The 19,180-nt window shown below is 43.4% G+C and overlaps 5 protein-coding genes across 5 annotated transcripts; 2 read left to right on the top strand and 3 right to left on the bottom strand.

Annotated features, from left to right (window-relative positions):
* Nucleotides 1-23: 23 nt before the first annotated feature.
* EAE97_008865 (uncharacterized protein) lies at nucleotides 24-3,701 on the bottom strand (the record flags this gene model as incomplete). Its single annotated transcript, XM_038879380.1, has 3 exons — nucleotides 24-102; nucleotides 258-1,584; nucleotides 1,682-3,701. 3 exons carry the CDS (start codon nucleotides 3,699-3,701, stop codon nucleotides 24-26), a joined length of 3,426 nt encoding a protein of 1,141 aa, XP_038729891.1.
* Nucleotides 3,702-4,015: 314 nt separating this feature from the next.
* On the top strand, nucleotides 4,016-6,247 carry EAE97_008866 (uncharacterized protein; the record flags this gene model as incomplete). Its single annotated transcript, XM_038879381.1, has 2 exons — nucleotides 4,016-4,182; nucleotides 4,239-6,247. The coding sequence occupies 2 exons, from the start codon at nucleotides 4,016-4,018 to the stop codon at nucleotides 5,233-5,235; spliced, it is 1,164 nt and encodes a 387-aa protein (XP_038729892.1). The 3' UTR covers nucleotides 5,236-6,247.
* Nucleotides 6,248-6,577: 330 nt separating this feature from the next.
* Nucleotides 6,578-8,872, bottom strand: EAE97_008867 (uncharacterized protein). Its single transcript, XM_038879382.1, has 5 exons — nucleotides 8,664-8,872; nucleotides 8,022-8,588; nucleotides 7,469-7,968; nucleotides 7,258-7,393; nucleotides 6,578-7,204 (listed from the first exon to the last, which is right to left on the bottom strand). The coding sequence occupies exons 2-5, from the start codon at nucleotides 8,575-8,577 to the stop codon at nucleotides 6,672-6,674; spliced, it is 1,725 nt and encodes a 574-aa protein (XP_038729893.1). The 5' UTR covers nucleotides 8,578-8,588; nucleotides 8,664-8,872; the 3' UTR covers nucleotides 6,578-6,671.
* Nucleotides 8,873-9,621: 749 nt separating this feature from the next.
* Nucleotides 9,622-10,251, bottom strand: EAE97_008868 (uncharacterized protein; the record flags this gene model as incomplete). The annotated part of the gene is made up of 3 exons (XM_038879383.1): nucleotides 9,622-9,804; nucleotides 10,037-10,160; nucleotides 10,214-10,251. The coding sequence occupies 3 exons, from the start codon at nucleotides 10,249-10,251 to the stop codon at nucleotides 9,622-9,624; spliced, it is 345 nt and encodes a 114-aa protein (XP_038729894.1).
* A 388-nt stretch (nucleotides 10,252-10,639) lies between these two features.
* EAE97_008869 (uncharacterized protein) lies at nucleotides 10,640-18,191 on the top strand (the record flags this gene model as incomplete). Its single annotated transcript, XM_038879384.1, has 4 exons — nucleotides 10,640-15,252; nucleotides 15,312-15,399; nucleotides 15,748-15,878; nucleotides 15,932-18,191. 4 exons carry the CDS (start codon nucleotides 10,640-10,642, stop codon nucleotides 18,189-18,191), a joined length of 7,092 nt encoding a protein of 2,363 aa, XP_038729895.1.
* Nucleotides 18,192-19,180: the final 989 nt, after the last annotated feature.

Consider the following 19,180-nt stretch of genomic DNA (forward strand, 5'->3'; position numbering starts at 1 on the left):
TCCCTTTCTCTAGAATATGATGTTTAGGAGAGAAGTTCCTTAATATCCTCGATTCTTTGTAATTTCTTTTCTTCGTCACTCATCATACCTAGTGAACTCGCACTATTCGCATGTTAGTCTTGTTAATGATAGTTTGACTTACGTAATGTGATATGCAGATAGATAGATGATATGCTTGCCGAGAGACAAATTCGAACAGGCTGCTCAAAAGGATCGAAGAATAGAGAAAAAAACAAAAGAAGAAAAAAAAAACTCACATAAATTTCTTCCTCTCCTGCACCCTCAACATTCTCTCCTCCACACTCCCCTTCACAATAAACCTCTTAACCACCACCTCCCCCACCTGTCCCATCCGATGCACTCTATCAATCGCTTGTGCCTCCACCGCAAAACTCCACCACGGATCCATCATGAAAACTCTCTTCGCCATCGTCAAATTTAACCCCACTCCTCCCGCTCTCAGACTAAGTAGTAGCACGATCCCTTTCTCACTATCTTTATACTGAGCCAGAACTGCCGCTCTCGCTTTCTGTGGCATCGAACCATCCAATCTCAAGAATGGGATCGAGGACCTCGTCAAAGCAGGTTCGATCAAAGAGAGAAAAGACGTAAATTGACTAAACACAACTGATTTCATAGACGGAGATTCTTTCCGTATGGATTTGAGATTCGATAACAGAGCTGCGATTTTCGCCGATCCATTGGAGCCGATTCGCTGAAGACTTATTTTTGTTTTCCCATTTTTACTCTCGGGATGTCCTTCATCTTTGACCACTTCGAAAATATCATGTGGATTGATGCGTTCGCGACAGCTGAAACAACGGGGACTTTCACCTCTGTCGGTTTGATGTTTGATGTAATCTAGTAAGCATTTTTTGCACGCTGAATGCCAGCACCCGGTGACAGTTTGTTCAATCATTGGTTCTTCCGAACAGATTGGACACTCATTTTCTGCTTCGTCGCGGATTTGTTCGAGGACATGTGCCCCGAAGATATTAGTATCGATTGATTCTTCGTTGAGCTTGAAGCGCTCAATGAGATGTTGAAGATCCATGTCGTCTGAAAGACCACTTGCAGCGTCTGCGGCTTCAGCAGCATCTTCTTCATCTGCTACTAGGTTTTGGTTACGGGTTAGAATGGGATGACAGCATGATTGGCGAAGTCGGAGGATTTGAGCGAAAATACTTGTATAGGCTTTGAGAACTGTGCCTGCTTCGATGTTGGCTGAGAAGGTACGTTTGGCTCTCGTGAAAATGTGATCATAGACTTCGCGTTCGGCTTCTGATAGCTCGATTTCGACAATATCGATGGTCTTTTTGGGTAAAGGAACTAGTGCTTCACCATTTGGTGTCTTCATGTCTTTTGTTCGACGGAGCACTAGAGGTTCCAGTACCGTTTGAACGACATCAAGGGCACGCATATATTCTTTAGATTCAAATGGTATTGTGATGAATGTTTTCCAAAAAGAAAAATTGCTCCAAGGTTCTACTCTTAAGAATCGAACCAAGCTAAAAAGATCTTCTAATCGATTAACAATGGGTGTACCAGTAAGTGCCCATCGATGCTCGGCAGCAATCTCGTAGCCTAAAAAGTTGGGTCAGCCAGTGCCAGATTTCACAGAATGTTAACAATAACAATTGCTATCATTCTTTGGTCCCATAATATATCTAGATTGACTTACATGCTTTCGCGGTTTTAGACTGCCTGTTTTTAATATAATGAGCTTCATCCAAAATTACCCGGAAGAACGAGAGCGAAAATAAACCTCCATGACCACCCTTATCACCATTCCGAGCAGTAACTTGATTGAACTCAGACAAAATGACGCCATAGCTTGTAATAACAACATTGGGAGCCGATGCAGCGTTAGCTTCACAGCAAAGAGCCTGAAGATTTGCTGTTTTATCACTACCATAGTAAACAATACTCTTCATGGTTCCATCCCTAGAAGCATTCTCAGCTTCACTTTGCCATTGAGCAAGAAGAGACATTGGTGCCACGACCAAAGTTGTACAGGGTGCCCTTTCTACAGATGATGAATTGGCTGGAAGTCGAGGCAAACTGTTCACTGATGCAGCCTTTGAGCGTTTCTCATCGAGCCGCATAGCCACATCAGACTTACTAGAGTGGATAAGACTCATCATCTCAATAGTCTTGCCTAGACCCATCTCATCGGCAAGAATGCCTCCAAGACAATGCTGTTCTTGAAGAGGGAAGTCTAAGGAAAGTGCACCGGAATATGGGTTGACGTAGAATTTATCTTGATTAGCAATTTGAATGACCTCTTTATCATCCATGTCCTTCAAAGGCCAAGCGTATTCTTCCCACAGAGGATGCATCGAGGCTGCTCTCTTGTTATCTTTCTCGTCGCGCTCTTTCACCATCATCCAATACAATGCTTGCTTTTGATATGGTCGCAAATCCATTGCAAAGCTTTTTGCTGGTTCTGCCTCAGGAGCAATAAAATCAAAGGATTGAGCTTTGCTATATAACGTGTCAAGTTGGTCTTGCTCAAGTTCTTTTCCTTCCTCTACCTCTTCAGATGGGGGAGTGCCAGTACCAGAACCAGTAATTTTAGATTCATCTTTATCATAATGTTCAGCTGCCTCTGCAGCACTTAAAAGTCCCTGACGCTTGTGTTTTGCGGTTGCTTCGCTCGTTTGCGTAGGAAGCAGATTAATCTCTTGAAATAAATTAACTAACGCGACCTGACGGAGTCTTAGACCCTTTTCTTCAGAACTTTCTTTCTCTTCAAAAAAACCAGTTACCCGATTATCAGGTGCCTGGAAACTGCGGTCATCGAAAGCAGTTCTTAACAATGAGCACCTGAGTTGGAGAAAGACAGTATCATTGGTACGAATTCTTTCAGGCGCATATACACATGTACCCTCGAACCTGCATATCCTTTGATCAATTAAAGTAGAAACCCAATTTGCCGTTTCCTGAGGAAGACGACCAACTTCAAACCCCTTCGAATTGGTAAAACGTACTATGACATCGACACGCCGTGCTGCAGCACTATTAGGTTTTGGTAATGTTTGAGCCACTGATGTTCTGCCTTTCCCCCTTCCGGCCGGTGCCTTGGGTGGTTGTATCTTTTGACGCTCTATCCGCACAACTTCGCCATGTTTGATTAAATTTGTTCCACTCTTCGTAGCCCAGCCTCCAACCCCAAAAGCTCCTATATACCGGTATTCTGGCATGACTCGATGAAGCGAGACTGTTCTTGACGAGGTGTTTGATTCTGCAGAGCTTGGCTTGGGGCCATCAACAGTACCATTGGTAGACTTCGCGAAAGAACTAAAAGCGCTTCTGGAGTTTGACGAAGATCTGGAGAGACCGGAAACGAGCGCAGGCCGTATCCAAGATCCATCAAAGTACATATTCACAGCCTTCTCTATATCATTTCCAGACGCCTCTCGTAACCCTTTCAGTTCTTCCCGAGTCACTTTGTCGCCAATGAAGTTTTCAAACATTTCCTGGTCGAATGTAGTCTGCGAATCTCCAGCAAGTGTTCTTTCCTCCAAAACTGGATCATCTTGAGGATTCTGGTCTCTGATTTCGTTTGTAGAGCAGGCAATTTCTGGAGGCAGCGCGTCGATTTCATCTGGTACATTTGTCGCCTCCTCACCTGGTGAAGAATCCGAACCCACAGCTGTTTCCGTAAAGAACCTTCTTCTCTTCGCCGGAGGCCCCTCCATATCCGCAGAAGCTATGGAAGTCTCACCCGAATTAAATTTGTCATTTCAAAATAAAAACAAAAAGCAAGGGCAACTGAGTAATATTCCACTGCTGATTTGATGGAAACGCGCAGTCACGCGATGGACGGACGCGACAAAAAATAATTTAGATGTTTAGTGACGTCGGGGTATCTTATCTTATCCTTGTAAATTATTTTGTTAACAGCTTTGTCAATGTACATATAACCACTCGAAGAGAGTTCGAAGAGGGACAATTAAAAGCAATTTGCAATTTACAGTTCATTGACAGGTCACCCACAACAACAATAATCCTAATGTACAAATCCCGAATTCTGCGTCGGCTCCAAAGCTGTCCCAAGACATATATCAGTTCGAGATGCGCCTATGCTACTACCTCCTACAGTACACCTGCGCCATTTGCCTCCCGGTTGACTGAAGAAGATATAAATCAAGCCAGGACATATTGTTCCAATCTTATCCAGTTAGTTCTGCGAGCCCTGTGAGTTTCTCAATTCCCAATATCTAATTGATTTCTAGAAAGTTTGATTCGCCATCGTATACTCTTCAAACCTTTATTCCTCCCTCAACAAAAGATGCCTACCTTTCAATTCGTGCTCTCAATATTGAATTAGCTCGTATACCAGATATTGTATCAAATCCAACAGTAGGGGCATTGCGCATGCAGTTCTGGCGAGACAATTTGAACCGAACATTTGCGAATACACCTCCGAAAGAACCTGTCGCCATTCTCCTACATCATGCGCTCACGTCTCTTCAATCGCGATATGATGGAATCAGCACAAGTGTGATGAAGGGTTGGTTTATGAAAGTGATCAATACAAGGGAACAATATATGGATAATCGGCCTTATACAAACATGGATGCGCTTGAGATGTACGCGGAGAATACATATTCAACATTAATGTACTTGACTTTAGCAGCTTTACCTCTAAAATCTATGGCAGCCGATCATGTCGCGAGTCATATCGGTAAAGCGGCTGGAATTGCTGCGGTTTTGAGAGGTTTGCCACTCATAGCATTTCCACCACCACCAAATCATCATAGCAACAATGCAGCTTTTGGTGGCGCTCTGGGTGGCAATGGTGGTGGGCGACAAGGAGCAGTTGTTTTACCATTAGATGTCATGGCCGAAACTGGTGTTAAAGAGGAGGATGTATTGAGGCATGGCGCAGAAGCTCCTGGTTTGAAAGATGCTATTTTCACAGTGGCGACCAGAGCAAATGATCATTTGATTACTGCCAGGGAGATGTTGAAGAACCTCCAAGCGGGTAAAGATGCAGGTCACGAGTTTGAGCATCAAGATGAGGATGGTCACTACTATGCAGAAGGTGATAACACCCAAGTCAGTGATATAGAGAGAGGATTTGGTGTATTTATGCAGGCAGTTCCTACGAGATTATGGCTGGAAAGGCTGGAACAACTCGATTTTGATGTATTCAGGCCAGAACTGAGGGCAAGAGAATGGAAGTTGCCATACAAGGCATACTGGGCGTATACTAGACGAAATCTTTGATGTAATAGAATTGATAATCAAGATGTCTAGCCAAAAATGCTAGCTAGTCTGTCTCGCTACATCGAAGTCTGTAGCATAATGATCACACGTATTGAAGTTCCAGCTATTTGAAGATCCCATGGATCCAATTCATATTCTCATTACCGTCAAAAACTCCTGCAATGCGGTTCTAAAGCCCAATTTTCGATACGAACACCGAATTCTGATTTCAACCCTGATTATGTACGTTCATCAAGAACTTTGTCCTCCAATGCGTCAACAAACTGTCCATACACAGCCATTTCATATCAACGCCCAGTCTCGATTCATCATCCACCAGGTGATCACGAACTTTCTAATTTTCCATGTCCAACACCACACCATCAATACCTCCACCCTACCCCAATTCTTTCACTCCCCGGCCCATATCTCGCATCCCTTTCTCCGCACCTTCTTCCTGCATACAAAATCCCATTGTTCCTACACTCCGAAGAACAATACCCATTGACATATTTCGGCCGAATATTCCAGCGATTCGGTAAACATTCATTCGGAAGTTCGAACGGTAAACCCGGTCGTGCTAATTCTCGTGGATCATTGATGCGTGCTAACTGTGCAAAGAGAAGGTAACAGTTGGGTCCTGCGTGGAGAGTGCGGTGGCCGCAAAGGGGCTCTATGCTCCAGTAATTGCACATTTGATTGGTTTTAGTTCAGACGAGAGATTTAACAAGTATGAATCTGGGAGCTTAGAACTAAGAGCTAGATGAATTGTGGATGATGGTCGATTCGAACAGGAAGGGAGGGAGATCAATTATGACACCTGCAATACAAAAACTTGTTCAAAAAAGGACTTCGGGATACGAAGCTACAAGTAGTATACTTATACCGGAAACACAAGCTCTCTCAGTGTTCTCCTATAGCTCAAGATTCCCATCATTGATCAATGTGACACACTTGCTCTTCACAATATGAGTCTTCATTTGCTGTACGCAAAGAATGCTCTTCGCTGTAAGGCGGGCCATCATCCCCGGTTATTCAAACGGCGCACTATTCATAGAAAATCCTCCGACAACAAGCAAAAGTCGCGAGCAGATAGCTATTCCTCTGATCGGAATTTCACCATCATATAGATTGCGAAAAGTGGTGTTGATGCTTGAGTTTGGCATTTTGCAAACCTCAAACGGCTACACAAAAAGATGAGATAGTGGGTCCTGCGTCAGCTGTTTGTTGAATCTCTGACTGTGATGAGGATTGTTTCATGCATGGTATCAAGTGAAGGATGAGAAGATTGGTACGGGCAAAGAAGATTTTGTGTTACTCTAGTCGGAGGAAACAGTTTGCTAAAGAAGGTCACGGGAAGCTAGGATCCTGCTCAACAAATTTCTGAAACAATTTCGTGAAATTTCAATGATTCTAGCTCTAATAAGATTGGGTATAATGAAAAGACGAAATGCGACTTATTGTGGCAAGTTCTTCTTGAGTCGTTCTTCGTATCGTCCAAAATCTGGAATATCGGGGGTTGAAGCAGTTGAGAGACTTTGTCCATTAGTCTTGCTGTTTAGTTCTGCTGTGATTGCATCAACATCAACATTGAGATAATCTCTCAAAAATTTGCCGACTTCGATGTTTTCGTGGTTTCCACGAAGTACATCAGCACCATATCCATAGATATTGACATCAACAGCAGAGTGACCGTGGGTTGACCAACCAATCTGTGCTCTGCGGCTGATGATATCGGCAAAAGCATATGCAGAAAGCGCCGGATTGTCAAGTACGTGATCGATCTCTTCCTCACTCGCATCCATAACCCCAAGACCCTTTTTAATGAGATCTTCTTTCACGAATCGCCTACTCACAGGGCGCCCGTTGGCAATCGCTTCGGAAGAAGCAACATGAGCCCTTAGAACCCTAGAAAGATACTCTGATGAATGGGAAGCATTTGCCAATACCTCAGGGTACCATAAATATTGAGGGTATGAAGGATTAAGTTCTGAATATAAGATTAGTATTAGCTCATGAGTATGTCGAGCTGGTATATCTTACGTCTTGCAACAGCTAAGCCTCCAGTCTCGTGGTCACTTGTAGCAACAAGAGCACCTTCAGTATCGCTCTTGTCCAGGAAATCAATCACACTTTGGAAAGCTCGATCATAGGCAAGTACTTCGTGAACTTGGGCAGCCTAAAAAATCTAGTCAGTCATGCTACTCGTGCTGAGATTTATAATGTCGCCTCCAAGTGATCTATAGTAACTTACTGGGTCATTCCCATGGCCTGCATGATCGATTCGACTTCCCTCAATCATGAGAAAGAAACCCTTGTCACTATCCTTCGTTGCAGCTTCAAGTGCGGTCAAAGCTGTTCTTGCCATTTCATCAAGAGAAGGATAGACATCGTTCATGTTTCGTCGATCAAGCTCGAAAGGGATATCTGTATCAGAAAATAGACCCAACAGTGGCAGCTGAACCTTCTTTCCAAGCTTCAACTCGTCAAAATCCTCTCTGGTATCAATGTATGTCCACCCGTATTTGTCTTGCGCCAATTTTGTGACATCGCGATCATCAGCTCTGCAACTAGATTCCGATGTGTTGGGCAAGAAGTGACAGCGTCCACCGCCTAGCATCAAATCAACAACTCGATGCCCAAGAGGATGTTCTCCAACCTCTTGTAAAGCTATCGAGTCCTCCTGCATTCGGTAATCAACATGCGAGGCAAAGCAAGCTGGAGTCGCGTCCGTTATATCTGTTGTAACAACCACTGGAGGAGTTAGCCCTTCAATGTCCGAATGAACATGGCAGATATTTACTTACAGCCTGTGGTATAACCAGCCCTCTTAGCAGCTTCGAGTACAGTACCACATGGAGTGTGATCGGGCAACATAGAGATTGCGCCGTTATAGCTTTTTCTTCCACAACTGAATGCAGTAGCTCCCGCCGCACTATCTGTGACAAGACTGCTGCTTGATCTCGTGCGCGACGAACCGATAAAATGTTGATCGAGTTGAAGAATGTCATTGATGGGCAGATCTCCTTGGAATTGCCGGAAGCTTCTCGTCAAACTCAAAGATGCCGGGCCCATTCCATCGCTCACCATGAAAATAAGATTGCGCTTTCCATTTTGCTTTGTCTTCTTTGGAGCTTGATGGCTTTGCGACAATAAAACGCCTAGGACGATGACAGCAGCAGTAGCAACAACAGCCCAAGTAAAGAGCCCAATTTCTCTCCAAAATCCAGTTCTCTTGGCTTCGTAGGAATTCTTTTGTCGATTACCAAGAAGCGCATCGTCTTCTGCCGCAGCTCTTTCTTCGGAATTAGAGGAAGAGGGTCTTCCTGACGCGAACAGCGGACTGTTATTATTCGGCGCCATCAGGTGTTGCGCTGAGGTTGTCAAGTTGTGTTTATAAATAAGATTACCTATCGTTGAAAAGTATGAGTTCGCAGACAGAGACTTACCACTGGGGTTGGCAGCTTAATGATGTCAGCCCCGTTTTGAGACGGCAGAGCTCACTAGGCACGGCAAGTGTCAGGGCGCTGTTTTGTCTGGGCAACCAACAGATCGGTGTACAAGAAGTGTCAGGCTGATCTTCGCAACACGCACACCAATCGTCCAATTCGAGTACAAGCATCAATAGCAGAGCTTCCGAGAACTTACTGAAAGAAACGATATCTACCTACTGATAAGACTTAACATTTATGAAATTTAGTGAACAGTCAGTTATCACTTGGTATGAAAACTCGTTAATGCAAGGTCGCGTAAGTCATGTGAATATGTATTTGGGACTGCGGCTGATTAAATTACTTCTTGCTACCAGAGGGCATGAAGTAATTTGCTGTCTTTACCTAGTTGTCAAATATCTAAATAGAGCGATTTCTGCTTGGTCAATATTCATGAATGGATTTGCAGCTGGTAGGTAGAATTTTCAGCGTTGGTTTTGAAGCAAGGGAAGTTGAGATGAAACAAATATCACGAAGCGGAGGTCACGACGTCACGCATTGGTGAAACCTTTACATAGATCCAAAAGGTTGCTGGGGCTGTATTCAAGAGACTTTTCTGGTTCGTTATTGAAGATGTACATCTTCCCGGTTGCTTGACTTGTCGAATGGAATTCATCATGGGATGATGCACTCGGCTCACATAGTCGTAGGAAAAGGCGAACATTGTCTTTGCGATATCTTCATAAATTGCTCGAAACCCCCGATTAATTGCCTGCTTCACTAACCGGTGAACAGATCCAAATCGAACCCCATTCACTTTTATGCATTCTGACGCCAACCTCACAATGGACGGGCACTCAGTGTAGTCGAAGCTCATGAATTGGTGGAAGCCCTGAGATTTATACAGCTATTTCCTGCTGCGATTCATTCCAGCCTTCCCAGTCAAACACCAAAGGACCCAGAACTAATCAACCGCTTAACGCTTCTTTTGTTGAGACTCCTTGAGGACCTTCTTGACAATCTTCTGCTCCTCAATCAAGAAAGCTCTGACGATACGATCCTTAACGCAGTTGGCACATCTTGATCCTCCGTAGGCACGTTGAACAGTCTTCTTTGGGCGGGAGATCTGGGAGTATTCGCGGGGTCGGAGGGCTGGGATCTACAGGAAATGAATTAGCATTTCCATAACCAATTTTCTATAATCAAATGTCCGTCGTAAATCAACCATCGCCGCATTCAAGAGCCTGGAGGCTATAGATTGGCCATCGCTAAGTATTGACTGTTGCGATGTAGAAGGATGCCTCGCGCTTGTATTCCGACTTGACGAGCGATTTTTCGAGTTTTCGCTTTTTCCTCTTCCTTTGTAATTTAATCGAAAGATATCAACTTACACCTGGCAATTTGATTCCGCAGTCACCGCACTTTGGTGCAGTACCGGCCTTCTTGATGTGGAGATAACGAAGCTCGCCGCCGGGGGTCTTAACAACTCTGACCTTGTTGGATCGAGTGTTGTATCTGTTTCAATTAATATTTGGCTCTTCCTCCAACGTTGAATAATTGAAACTCACGGGTTTCGGCGTCTGTAGGTCAATCTGTTGGACGACATGTTGGCGAATTTCTGGTTCGGAGGTCGATTGAGGTCGTTGGCGTTGTCGATTGAATCTTGAGTTTTGTCAAATTGAACAAATTCTTCGTGCGCGATAACTCGCTAGAGCTATCACGCTTATAGTTAGATCATTCACGTGTTAATCGGACAGCCCTTGAGCTTCGTGCTTACATCAGCACCTTATTATTCAGGCAACAAGGATTAAAGATTAATTGAACGGATGCGCTAACGGGCATTTCCTTAAGCTCTCTGTGTAGCGTTAAAATTTATCTAAACGCGCTCGCGACAACACAATTATCAACTTTATACCCATCAACGACAAAGTGAAGTTCTATTCAGAAGGCGACTTGTTGATGGAATTTGGGACTTGGTACCCAAGACATTGAAAATGTCATCAATTCCACCACCTCCCCCGCCTGGATGGAGCTCTTCAGCGCCTCCATCCATGCCTTTGGGCGCGCCACCTGGTGCACCACCTCCTCCAGGTTATCGACCACCGGCGGATCCACATGTTGCGAAGTTTGCACAGAAGAAGAAGGATTGGTTGCGAACACAGCGAAATCGATTCGGCGAAAAACGAAAGGGTGGTTTTGTAGAAACTCAGAAAGCTGATATGCCACCAGAGCATCTGCGAAAGATCGTCAAGGATATTGGAGATGTATCACAAAAGAAATTCAGCAATGATAAACGAAGTTATCTCGGTGCACTCAAATTCATGCCACATGCGGTGATGAAATTGCTGGAGAATATGCCAATGCCTTGGGAGTCTGCGAGGGAGGTAAAGGTGCTGTACCACGTCAATGGATGCCTGACTTTGGTTAATGAAATACCAAGAGTTATCGAACCAGTGTTTCATGCACAATGGGCTACGATGTGGATTTGTATGAGAAGAGAAAAGAGTGATAGACGGCATTTCAAGAGAATGAGATTTCCGCCATTCGATGACGAAGAACCACCCCTTTCATGGTCGGAGAATATCGAAGATGTCGAACCACTGGAGCCAATTCAACTGGAACTCGATGAAGGAGAGGATGCTGCTGTCTTAGAATGGTTTTACGAAAATCGACCACTACTTGACACGCCACATGTCAACGGCCCGAGTTATAAGGAGTGGAACCTTACTTTACCTCAAATGGCGACTTTATATCGATTGAGTCGACAATTACTGAGTGACTTGGTCGACAAGAACTACTTTCACATGTTCGAATTGAAGAGCTTTCAAACAGCCAAAGCTTTGAATGTTGCAATTCCTGGCGGTCCACGTTTTGAACCTCTGTACAAAGATGTGGATCCTAACGATGAAGATTTCGGAGAATTCAATGCAATCGATCGCATCATCTTCCGAGCTCCAATTCGAACAGAGTATCGTGTAGCATTTCCTTACTTATACAATTCACTACCTCGCAGCGTTAAGCTTTCCTGGTTTTCGCATCCGCAAGTGGTATATGTTCGTGCTGAGGATCCAAGTTTACCGGCATTCTATTTCGATCCCGTTATCAACCCAATCTCTTCCAGATCTGTTGCCCCTAAAAACATCACCATCATTCACGAAGACGAAATATTTGGTCCAGGTAGCAATGAAGAGCCAGAAGAAGACGCTTTTAGACTACCAGGTGATGCTGAGCCATTTCTCGCGGACGAGGAGTTATACACTAGCGAAACAGCTTCAGCCATTTCCTTGTGGTGGGCACCTTTCCCGTTCGATCGAAGATCCGGTCGCATGGTTCGGGCGCAAGACGTACCTCTAGTCAAGCAGTGGTACCTTGAGCACTGCCCTCAAGGTCAGCCAGTAAAGGTTCGAGTTTCATACCAGAAGCTTTTGAAGACTTATGTCTTGAACGAGCTGCATAAGAGGAAGCCAAAAGCACAAAGTAAACAAAGCTTGATGAAATCGTTGAAGCAAACGAAGTTCTTCCAGCAAACAACAATTGATTGGGTTGAAGCTGGACTTCAAGTCTGCAGGCAGGGTTTCAATATGTTGAATCTTCTCATTCATCGCAAGAATCTTACATACTTACACCTTGATTATAATTTCAATTTGAAGCCTGTCAAGACACTGACAACAAAGGAGAGAAAGAAGTCTCGATTCGGAAATGCGTTCCATCTGATGCGTGAGATTCTGAAAATGACAAAGTTGATTGTTGACGCACAAGTTCAGTATCGTCTTGGCAACATCGACGCTTTTCAACTTGCAGATGGTATTTTATACGCTTTCAATCACGTCGGTCAGCTGACTGGAATGTATCGTTATAAGTACAAGCTGATGCATCAAATTCGTTCGTGTAAAGACTTGAAGCATTTAATCTATTATCGATTCAACTCTGGGCCAGTAGGCAAAGGACCTGGATGCGGCTTCTGGGCACCTGCTTGGAGAGTTTGGCTCTTTTTCATGCGTGGTATAATTCCATTACTTGAAAGATGGCTTGGAAACCTCCTATCTAGGCAATTTGAAGGACGTCACAGTAAAGGTGTTGCAAAGACAGTTACAAAACAACGTGTAGAGTCGCACTTTGATCTTGAATTGCGAGCATCGGTTATGGCCGATCTTCTTGATATGATGCCGGAGGGTATTAAGCAAAACAAGGTTCAGACTGTACTTCAACATCTTTCAGAGGCATGGAGATGCTGGAAGAGTAATATTCCTTGGAAGGTTCCTGGTTTACCGGCACCTATCGAGAATATCATTCTTCGTTATGTGAAGAGTAAGGCGGATTGGTGGATTTCCGTCGCTCACTACAATCGTGAGCGTATTCGTCGGGGAGCGACTGTCGATAAAACAGTTGCAAAGAAGAACCTTGGTCGTCTCACGAGACTTTGGCTCAAGGCCGAACAAGAGAGACAACACAATTATATGAAGGACGGCCCATATGTCTCTTCTGAAGAAGCTGTCGCCATCTATACAACCACTGTTCATTGGCTAGAGTCACGAAAATTCTCGCCCATTCCATTTCCCAGTGTTTCATATAAGCACGACACCAAAATCCTAATCCTTGCCTTGGAACGACTTCGTGAAGCATACTCTGTCAAGGGACGACTAAACCAGAGCCAGCGTGAGGAATTGGCTCTGATTGAGCAAGCTTATGATAGTCCTGGAACTACTCTAGAGAGAATCAAGCGCTTCCTACTGACACAGAGAGCTTTCAAGGAAGTCGGAATTGATATGAACGACAATTACAGCACAATCAACCCTGTGTATGATATCGAACCCGTGGAGAAGATCAGTGATGCCTATCTAGACCAGTACCTCTGGTATCAAGCCGATCAACGTCATCTTTTCCCTGCCTGGATCAAGCCTTCCGATTCCGAGGTCCCACCCTTGTTGACCTATAAATGGGCTCAAGGTATCAACAACCTCGACAAAGTCTGGGAGACTGCAGATGGAGAATGTAACGTTATGATCGAAACACAACTATCTAAGGTGTATGAGAAGATCGATCTTACCCTTCTTAATCGTCTACTTCGACTCATTATGGACCACAATTTGGCTGATTACATATCATCTAAAAATAACGTTCAACTGACCTATAAAGATATGAATCACGTGAACAGTTACGGAATGATCAGAGGTCTTCAATTTTCGGCTTTCGTTTTCCAGTACTATGGACTTGTTCTCGATCTCTTATTACTTGGTCTACAACGCGCTAGTGAAATTGCCGGTCCACCAGCAGGTCCTAACGACTTCCTTCAATTCCGCGACCGCGAGACGGAAACGAGACATCCCATTCGTCTATATACTAGATATATTGATCGCATTTGGGTATTCTTCCGCTTCTCGGCCGATGAATCACGCGATCTCATCCAGCGTTTCCTTACAGAGCAACCGGATCCTAATTTCGAAAATGTAATCGGCTACAAGAACAAGAAATGTTGGCCAAGAGATTCTAGAATGCGTCTTATGAGACACGATGTCAACCTGGGACGTGCAGTCTTCTGGGACCTAAAGAACCGCTTACCAAGATCCGTTACTACAATCGAATGGGATGATACCTTTTCAAGTGTGTACAGCCGAGATAACCCTAACTTACTTTTCTCTATGTGCGGTTTCGAAGTTCGAATTCTCCCTAAGATTCGTAACCAAAATGACGAATTCCCGGTCAAGGACAGCGTCTGGTCCTTGGTTGATAACACTAGCAAGGAAAGAACGGCACATGCATTCTTGCAGGTAACCGAGGAGGATATTGCCAAATTCAACAATCGCATTCGTCAAATTCTGATGTCCTCAGGTTCGACCACATTTACGAAAATCGCTAATAAGTGGAACACTACTTTGATCGCCCTCTTCACATACTATCGTGAAGCAGCTGTATCCACGGTCAACTTGCTAGACACCATTGTGAAATGTGAAACCAAGATTCAGACCAGAGTCAAGATCGGTCTTAATTCTAAGATGCCTTCTCGTTTCCCTCCTGCGGTTTTCTACACACCTAAGGAACTTGGTGGTCTCGGTATGATCTCTGGATCACATATCCTCATTCCGACAAGCGATAAAAGATGGTCCAAGCAAACCGATGTTGGTGTTACGCATTATCGTGCAGGCATGACTCATGACGAAGACACTCTTATCCCTAATATTTTCAGATACATCATTCCATGGGAAGCTGAATTCATTGACTCCCAGCGTGTGTGGACTGAATACTCTCAGAAACGTCAAGAGGCAAACCAGCAAAACCGAAGATTGACACTCGAGGATCTTGAAGATAGTTGGGATCGTGGATTACCTCGTATTAATACGCTTTTCCAAAAAGACAGGAGCACCTTGAGTTTCGACAAAGGATTCCGCGCGCGTACTGAGTTTAAGACATACCAACTTATGAAGAGTAATCCATTCTGGTGGACTAGTCAACGTCATGATGGTAAATTATGGAACCTTAACGCCTATCGAACCGATGTTATTCAAGCGCTTGGTGGTGTCGAAACCATTCTTGAACACACACTCTTTAAGGCGACAGCATTTCCATCCTGGGAGGGCTTATTCTGGGAAAAAGCGAGTGGTTTTGAAGAGTTGCGACCCTGTTTTACCCTGAAATACATATCAAAATTGGCTAACTTTTGATTTTTAGGTCTATGAAGTTCAAAAAGTTGACTAACGCTCAAAGATCGGGTCTCAACCAGATTCCTAACCGACGATTCACTCTTTGGTGGTCACCTGTAAGTTATATTATTCCAATCCCTATCTTGTCTTGCCTGAGAGGGTATTTGATTGTCAAGCTCAGTTTGAGACATTGAGAAGTATTTTAAGGCAAAAGTTACTTTACAATGTTCCATACAATTTCGAACTTTGAAAGCATCCTCTAGCAAATTCACTTTACAATATTCTACCCAATCTGAAACATTGAAATCATTCTCCAGCAATTGAAAACATTCTCAAGCAAAGTTTGCTTTACAATATCCTACCCAATTTGGAACAATGAAAAGCCTTCTGAGGCAAAATTTACTTTACAATATCCTATTCAATTCGAAACGATGAACACAAGCTAACATTCGGTTTAAATTTAGACAATCAACAGAGCCAATGTTTATGTTGGTTTCCAAGTCCAATTAGATCTTACTGGTATTTTCTTGCACGGTAAAATTCCAACTTTAAAGATTTCTCTCATCCAAATCTTCCGCGCCCATCTTTGGCAGAAGTAAGTTCAAGATGTCCACTAATTTTCCCTTCATCACTAACCTCATCTTATAGAATACATGAAAGTGTAGTCATGGACCTGGCACAAGTATTCGATCAAGAATTGGAGCAGCTTGGCATCGAGACAGTACAGAAGGAGACTATTCATCCTAGAAAGTCTTACAAGATGAACAGTTCTTGTGCTGATATTCTGTTGTTCGCAAGCCACAAATGGAATGTCACTCGCCCATCTATTCTCTTTGACACAAAAGACGTAATTGAAGCTACCACAACGAACAAGTTCTGGGTAGATGTTCAACTTCGTTACGGAGATTATGATTCTCACGACATTGAACGCTACGTCCGCGCAAAATACCTTGATTATACAACCGATAGTATGAGTATTTATCCTTCGGCCACTGGTCTCATGATTGGTATCGATCTTGCTTACAATCTCTACTCGGCATATGGACAATACTTTCCCGGTCTCAAGCAATTGGTACAGCAAGCTATGGCCAAAATCATGAAGGCAAATCCAGCTCTATATGTCTTGCGCGAACGTATTAGGAAGGGTCTTCAATTGTATGCGTCCGAAAGTAATCAAGAGTTTTTGAATTCTCAAAATTACTCTGAACTTTTCAGCAACCAAATTCAGCTCTTCATTGACGACACAAATGTTTACCGTGTTACTATCCACAAGACATTTGAAGGTAACTTGACAACGAAACCAATCAATGGAGCAATCTTCATCTTTAATCCTCGTACTGGACAACTCTTCTTGAAGATCATTCATACAAGTGTCTGGGCAGGACAGAAACGTCTGGGACAATTAGCTAAGTGGAAGACTGCTGAGGAAGTTGCCGCTCTCATTCGATCATTGCCTATCGAAGAGCAACCGAAACAGCTTATCGTTACGAGAAAGGGTCTTCTTGATCCACTCGAAGTACATTTGCTTGACTTCCCCAATATATCAATCCGTGCCTCTGAGCTGCAATTACCCTTCCAGGCCGCCATGAAGGTCGAGAAGCTCGGTGATATGATTCTTCGTGCCACTGAACCTCAGATGGTTCTTTTCAATCTTTACGACGAATGGCTAAAGTCAATTTCATCATACACTGCATTCTCTCGTTTGATCCTTATCTTGCGTGCTTTGCACGTAAATCAGGATAAGACAAAGTTACTCCTTCGACCCGACAAGACTGTCATCACTCAAGAGCATCATATCTGGCCCACATTGTCGGATGAAGATTGGATCAAGGTTGAAACCCAACTGCGTGATCTCATTTTGAATGATTACGGCAAGAAGAACAATGTCAACACTTCCAGTCTTACCAGTAGTGAAGTACGTGATATTATATTGGGTATGGAAATCAGTGCTCCATCGATGCAACGCCAGCAAGCGGCCGAAATTGAAAAGCAGCAACAAGAACAACAGCAGCTCACAGCTGTCACCACCAAGACTCAAAACGTTCACGGAGAGGATATCATTGTCACCACTACTTCGCAATTCGAACAACAAACCTTTGCATCGAAGACTGAATGGAGAACTAGAGCGATTGCAACTTCGAACTTGAGGACACGATCGAACAACATCTATATCTCTTCGGATGACGTCAAAGAGGATGATCATTACACTTATATCATGCCAAAGAACATCTTGAAGCGCTTTATCACAATTGCGGATTTGCGAGTTCAAGTGGCTGGATATTTGTATGGTTCATCTCCCCCAGATAATGACCAAGTGAAGGAAATCCGCTGTATCGTAATGGTACCTCAAATTGGTAGTACACGTGATGTACAATTGCCTCAGCAGTTGCCACAACACGAGTATCTTGACCAAATGGAACCCCTCGGAATTATTCACACCGTTTCTGGTAATGAACCACCATATATGACAGCCATGGATGTCACCCAACATGCACGTCTGATGAATGCGCATAAATCTTGGGACAAAAAGACGGTTACTATGACTGTTTCATTCACTCCCGGAAGTGTCTCACTAGCATCATGGGCGCTCACGCCTCATGGTTATAAATGGGGTGCGGAGAATAAAGATCTCGGTAGCGACCAACCACAAGGCTTCAGCACAAACATGGGTGAGAAATGTCAACTTCTGCTTAGTGACAAGATTCGCGGATACTTCTTGGTACCCGAGACCAATTCATGGAACTATAGTTTTATGGGAAGTGCTTTTGGGAGCTTGGAGAAGAAGCCGATACATGTGAAGATCGATACGCCTACGCCTTTCTACAACGACTTACACAGACCGTTGCATTTCCAGAACTTTGCTGAATTGGAGGATATTTGGGTTGACAATGAGGACAAGCTTGCCTAGATTAATGACATAGGGGAGGGTGTTGAAAAAAAGGAGAAGCAGAACAATATGGGAAGGAAGATTGGAACTGGAAGGATGAATTAATCAGCGTGCATCTGTATGAAATCGGGCTGGGCAATGGGCGTTTGATGCGAACACGCATTGTAACAATGTATTTTTTTTGTAGATGAATAATATGGTAGCAAAATGAAATGAATTTGATCATGCCACGATGATGTGTTAATTTTGAACTTTCCAAACCTCTATGAATGTTTCAGTTGTGGTATCTATCCTGTTGTTTGATTTTTCTTCGAATGCTCAAATCATTTTGAATGTTCAAATTGCTATCAATACCCGAAATGCTTTGAATGTGGGAATTATTTTGATTGTTCCATGTATCTTGAATATTCGAATTATCTAAAATGTTCAAAATACTCTAGCTTTGGATGTATAATTTGCTTTGAGCATTCAAAATGCTCTCAATGTTCGAACTTTCCTGAATGTTTAAATTGCTTTGATTGCTCGAAATGCCTTGGATGTATAACATGCTTTGAGTATTCAAAGGGTTCCCAATGTTCGAATTACTTTGATTGCTCAGATCGCCTTTAGTGTTCGAATTAATATCAATGTTCAGATTGCTCTTAGTATTCAGATTGTTTTCACTGTTCATTCGAACTATTTTGATCATTTAAATTGCCTTGATATTTAAATTGCTTCAAATGCTTGAATTGTTCAAATTGTATTCAATGCTCAAATTGCTTTAAATGTTCAAAATTGCTTTAAATGTTCAAATTGTTTTCAATATTTCAGGTTATCATGGAATTCCAAATAATCTCAAGATTCAACACTGGATGAATATCCCATCTCATCTTCATCTGAGTAGGTACCTAGTAAGCAATTGAACCACACGGCCTTTTAGCTTGCAACCCATATGATACAGCTGGACTCCATATCTTTCTTGTTCCATGTATGCGTCACAAATACGAAACATACCCTTCACTCTTTGCGTG

The sequence above is a fragment of the Botrytis byssoidea genome (assembly GCF_014898295.1).
Source record: "Botrytis byssoidea strain MUCL 94 chromosome Unknown BBYS_019, whole genome shotgun sequence".
Lineage (NCBI taxonomy): Eukaryota > Fungi > Ascomycota > Leotiomycetes > Helotiales > Sclerotiniaceae > Botrytis > Botrytis byssoidea.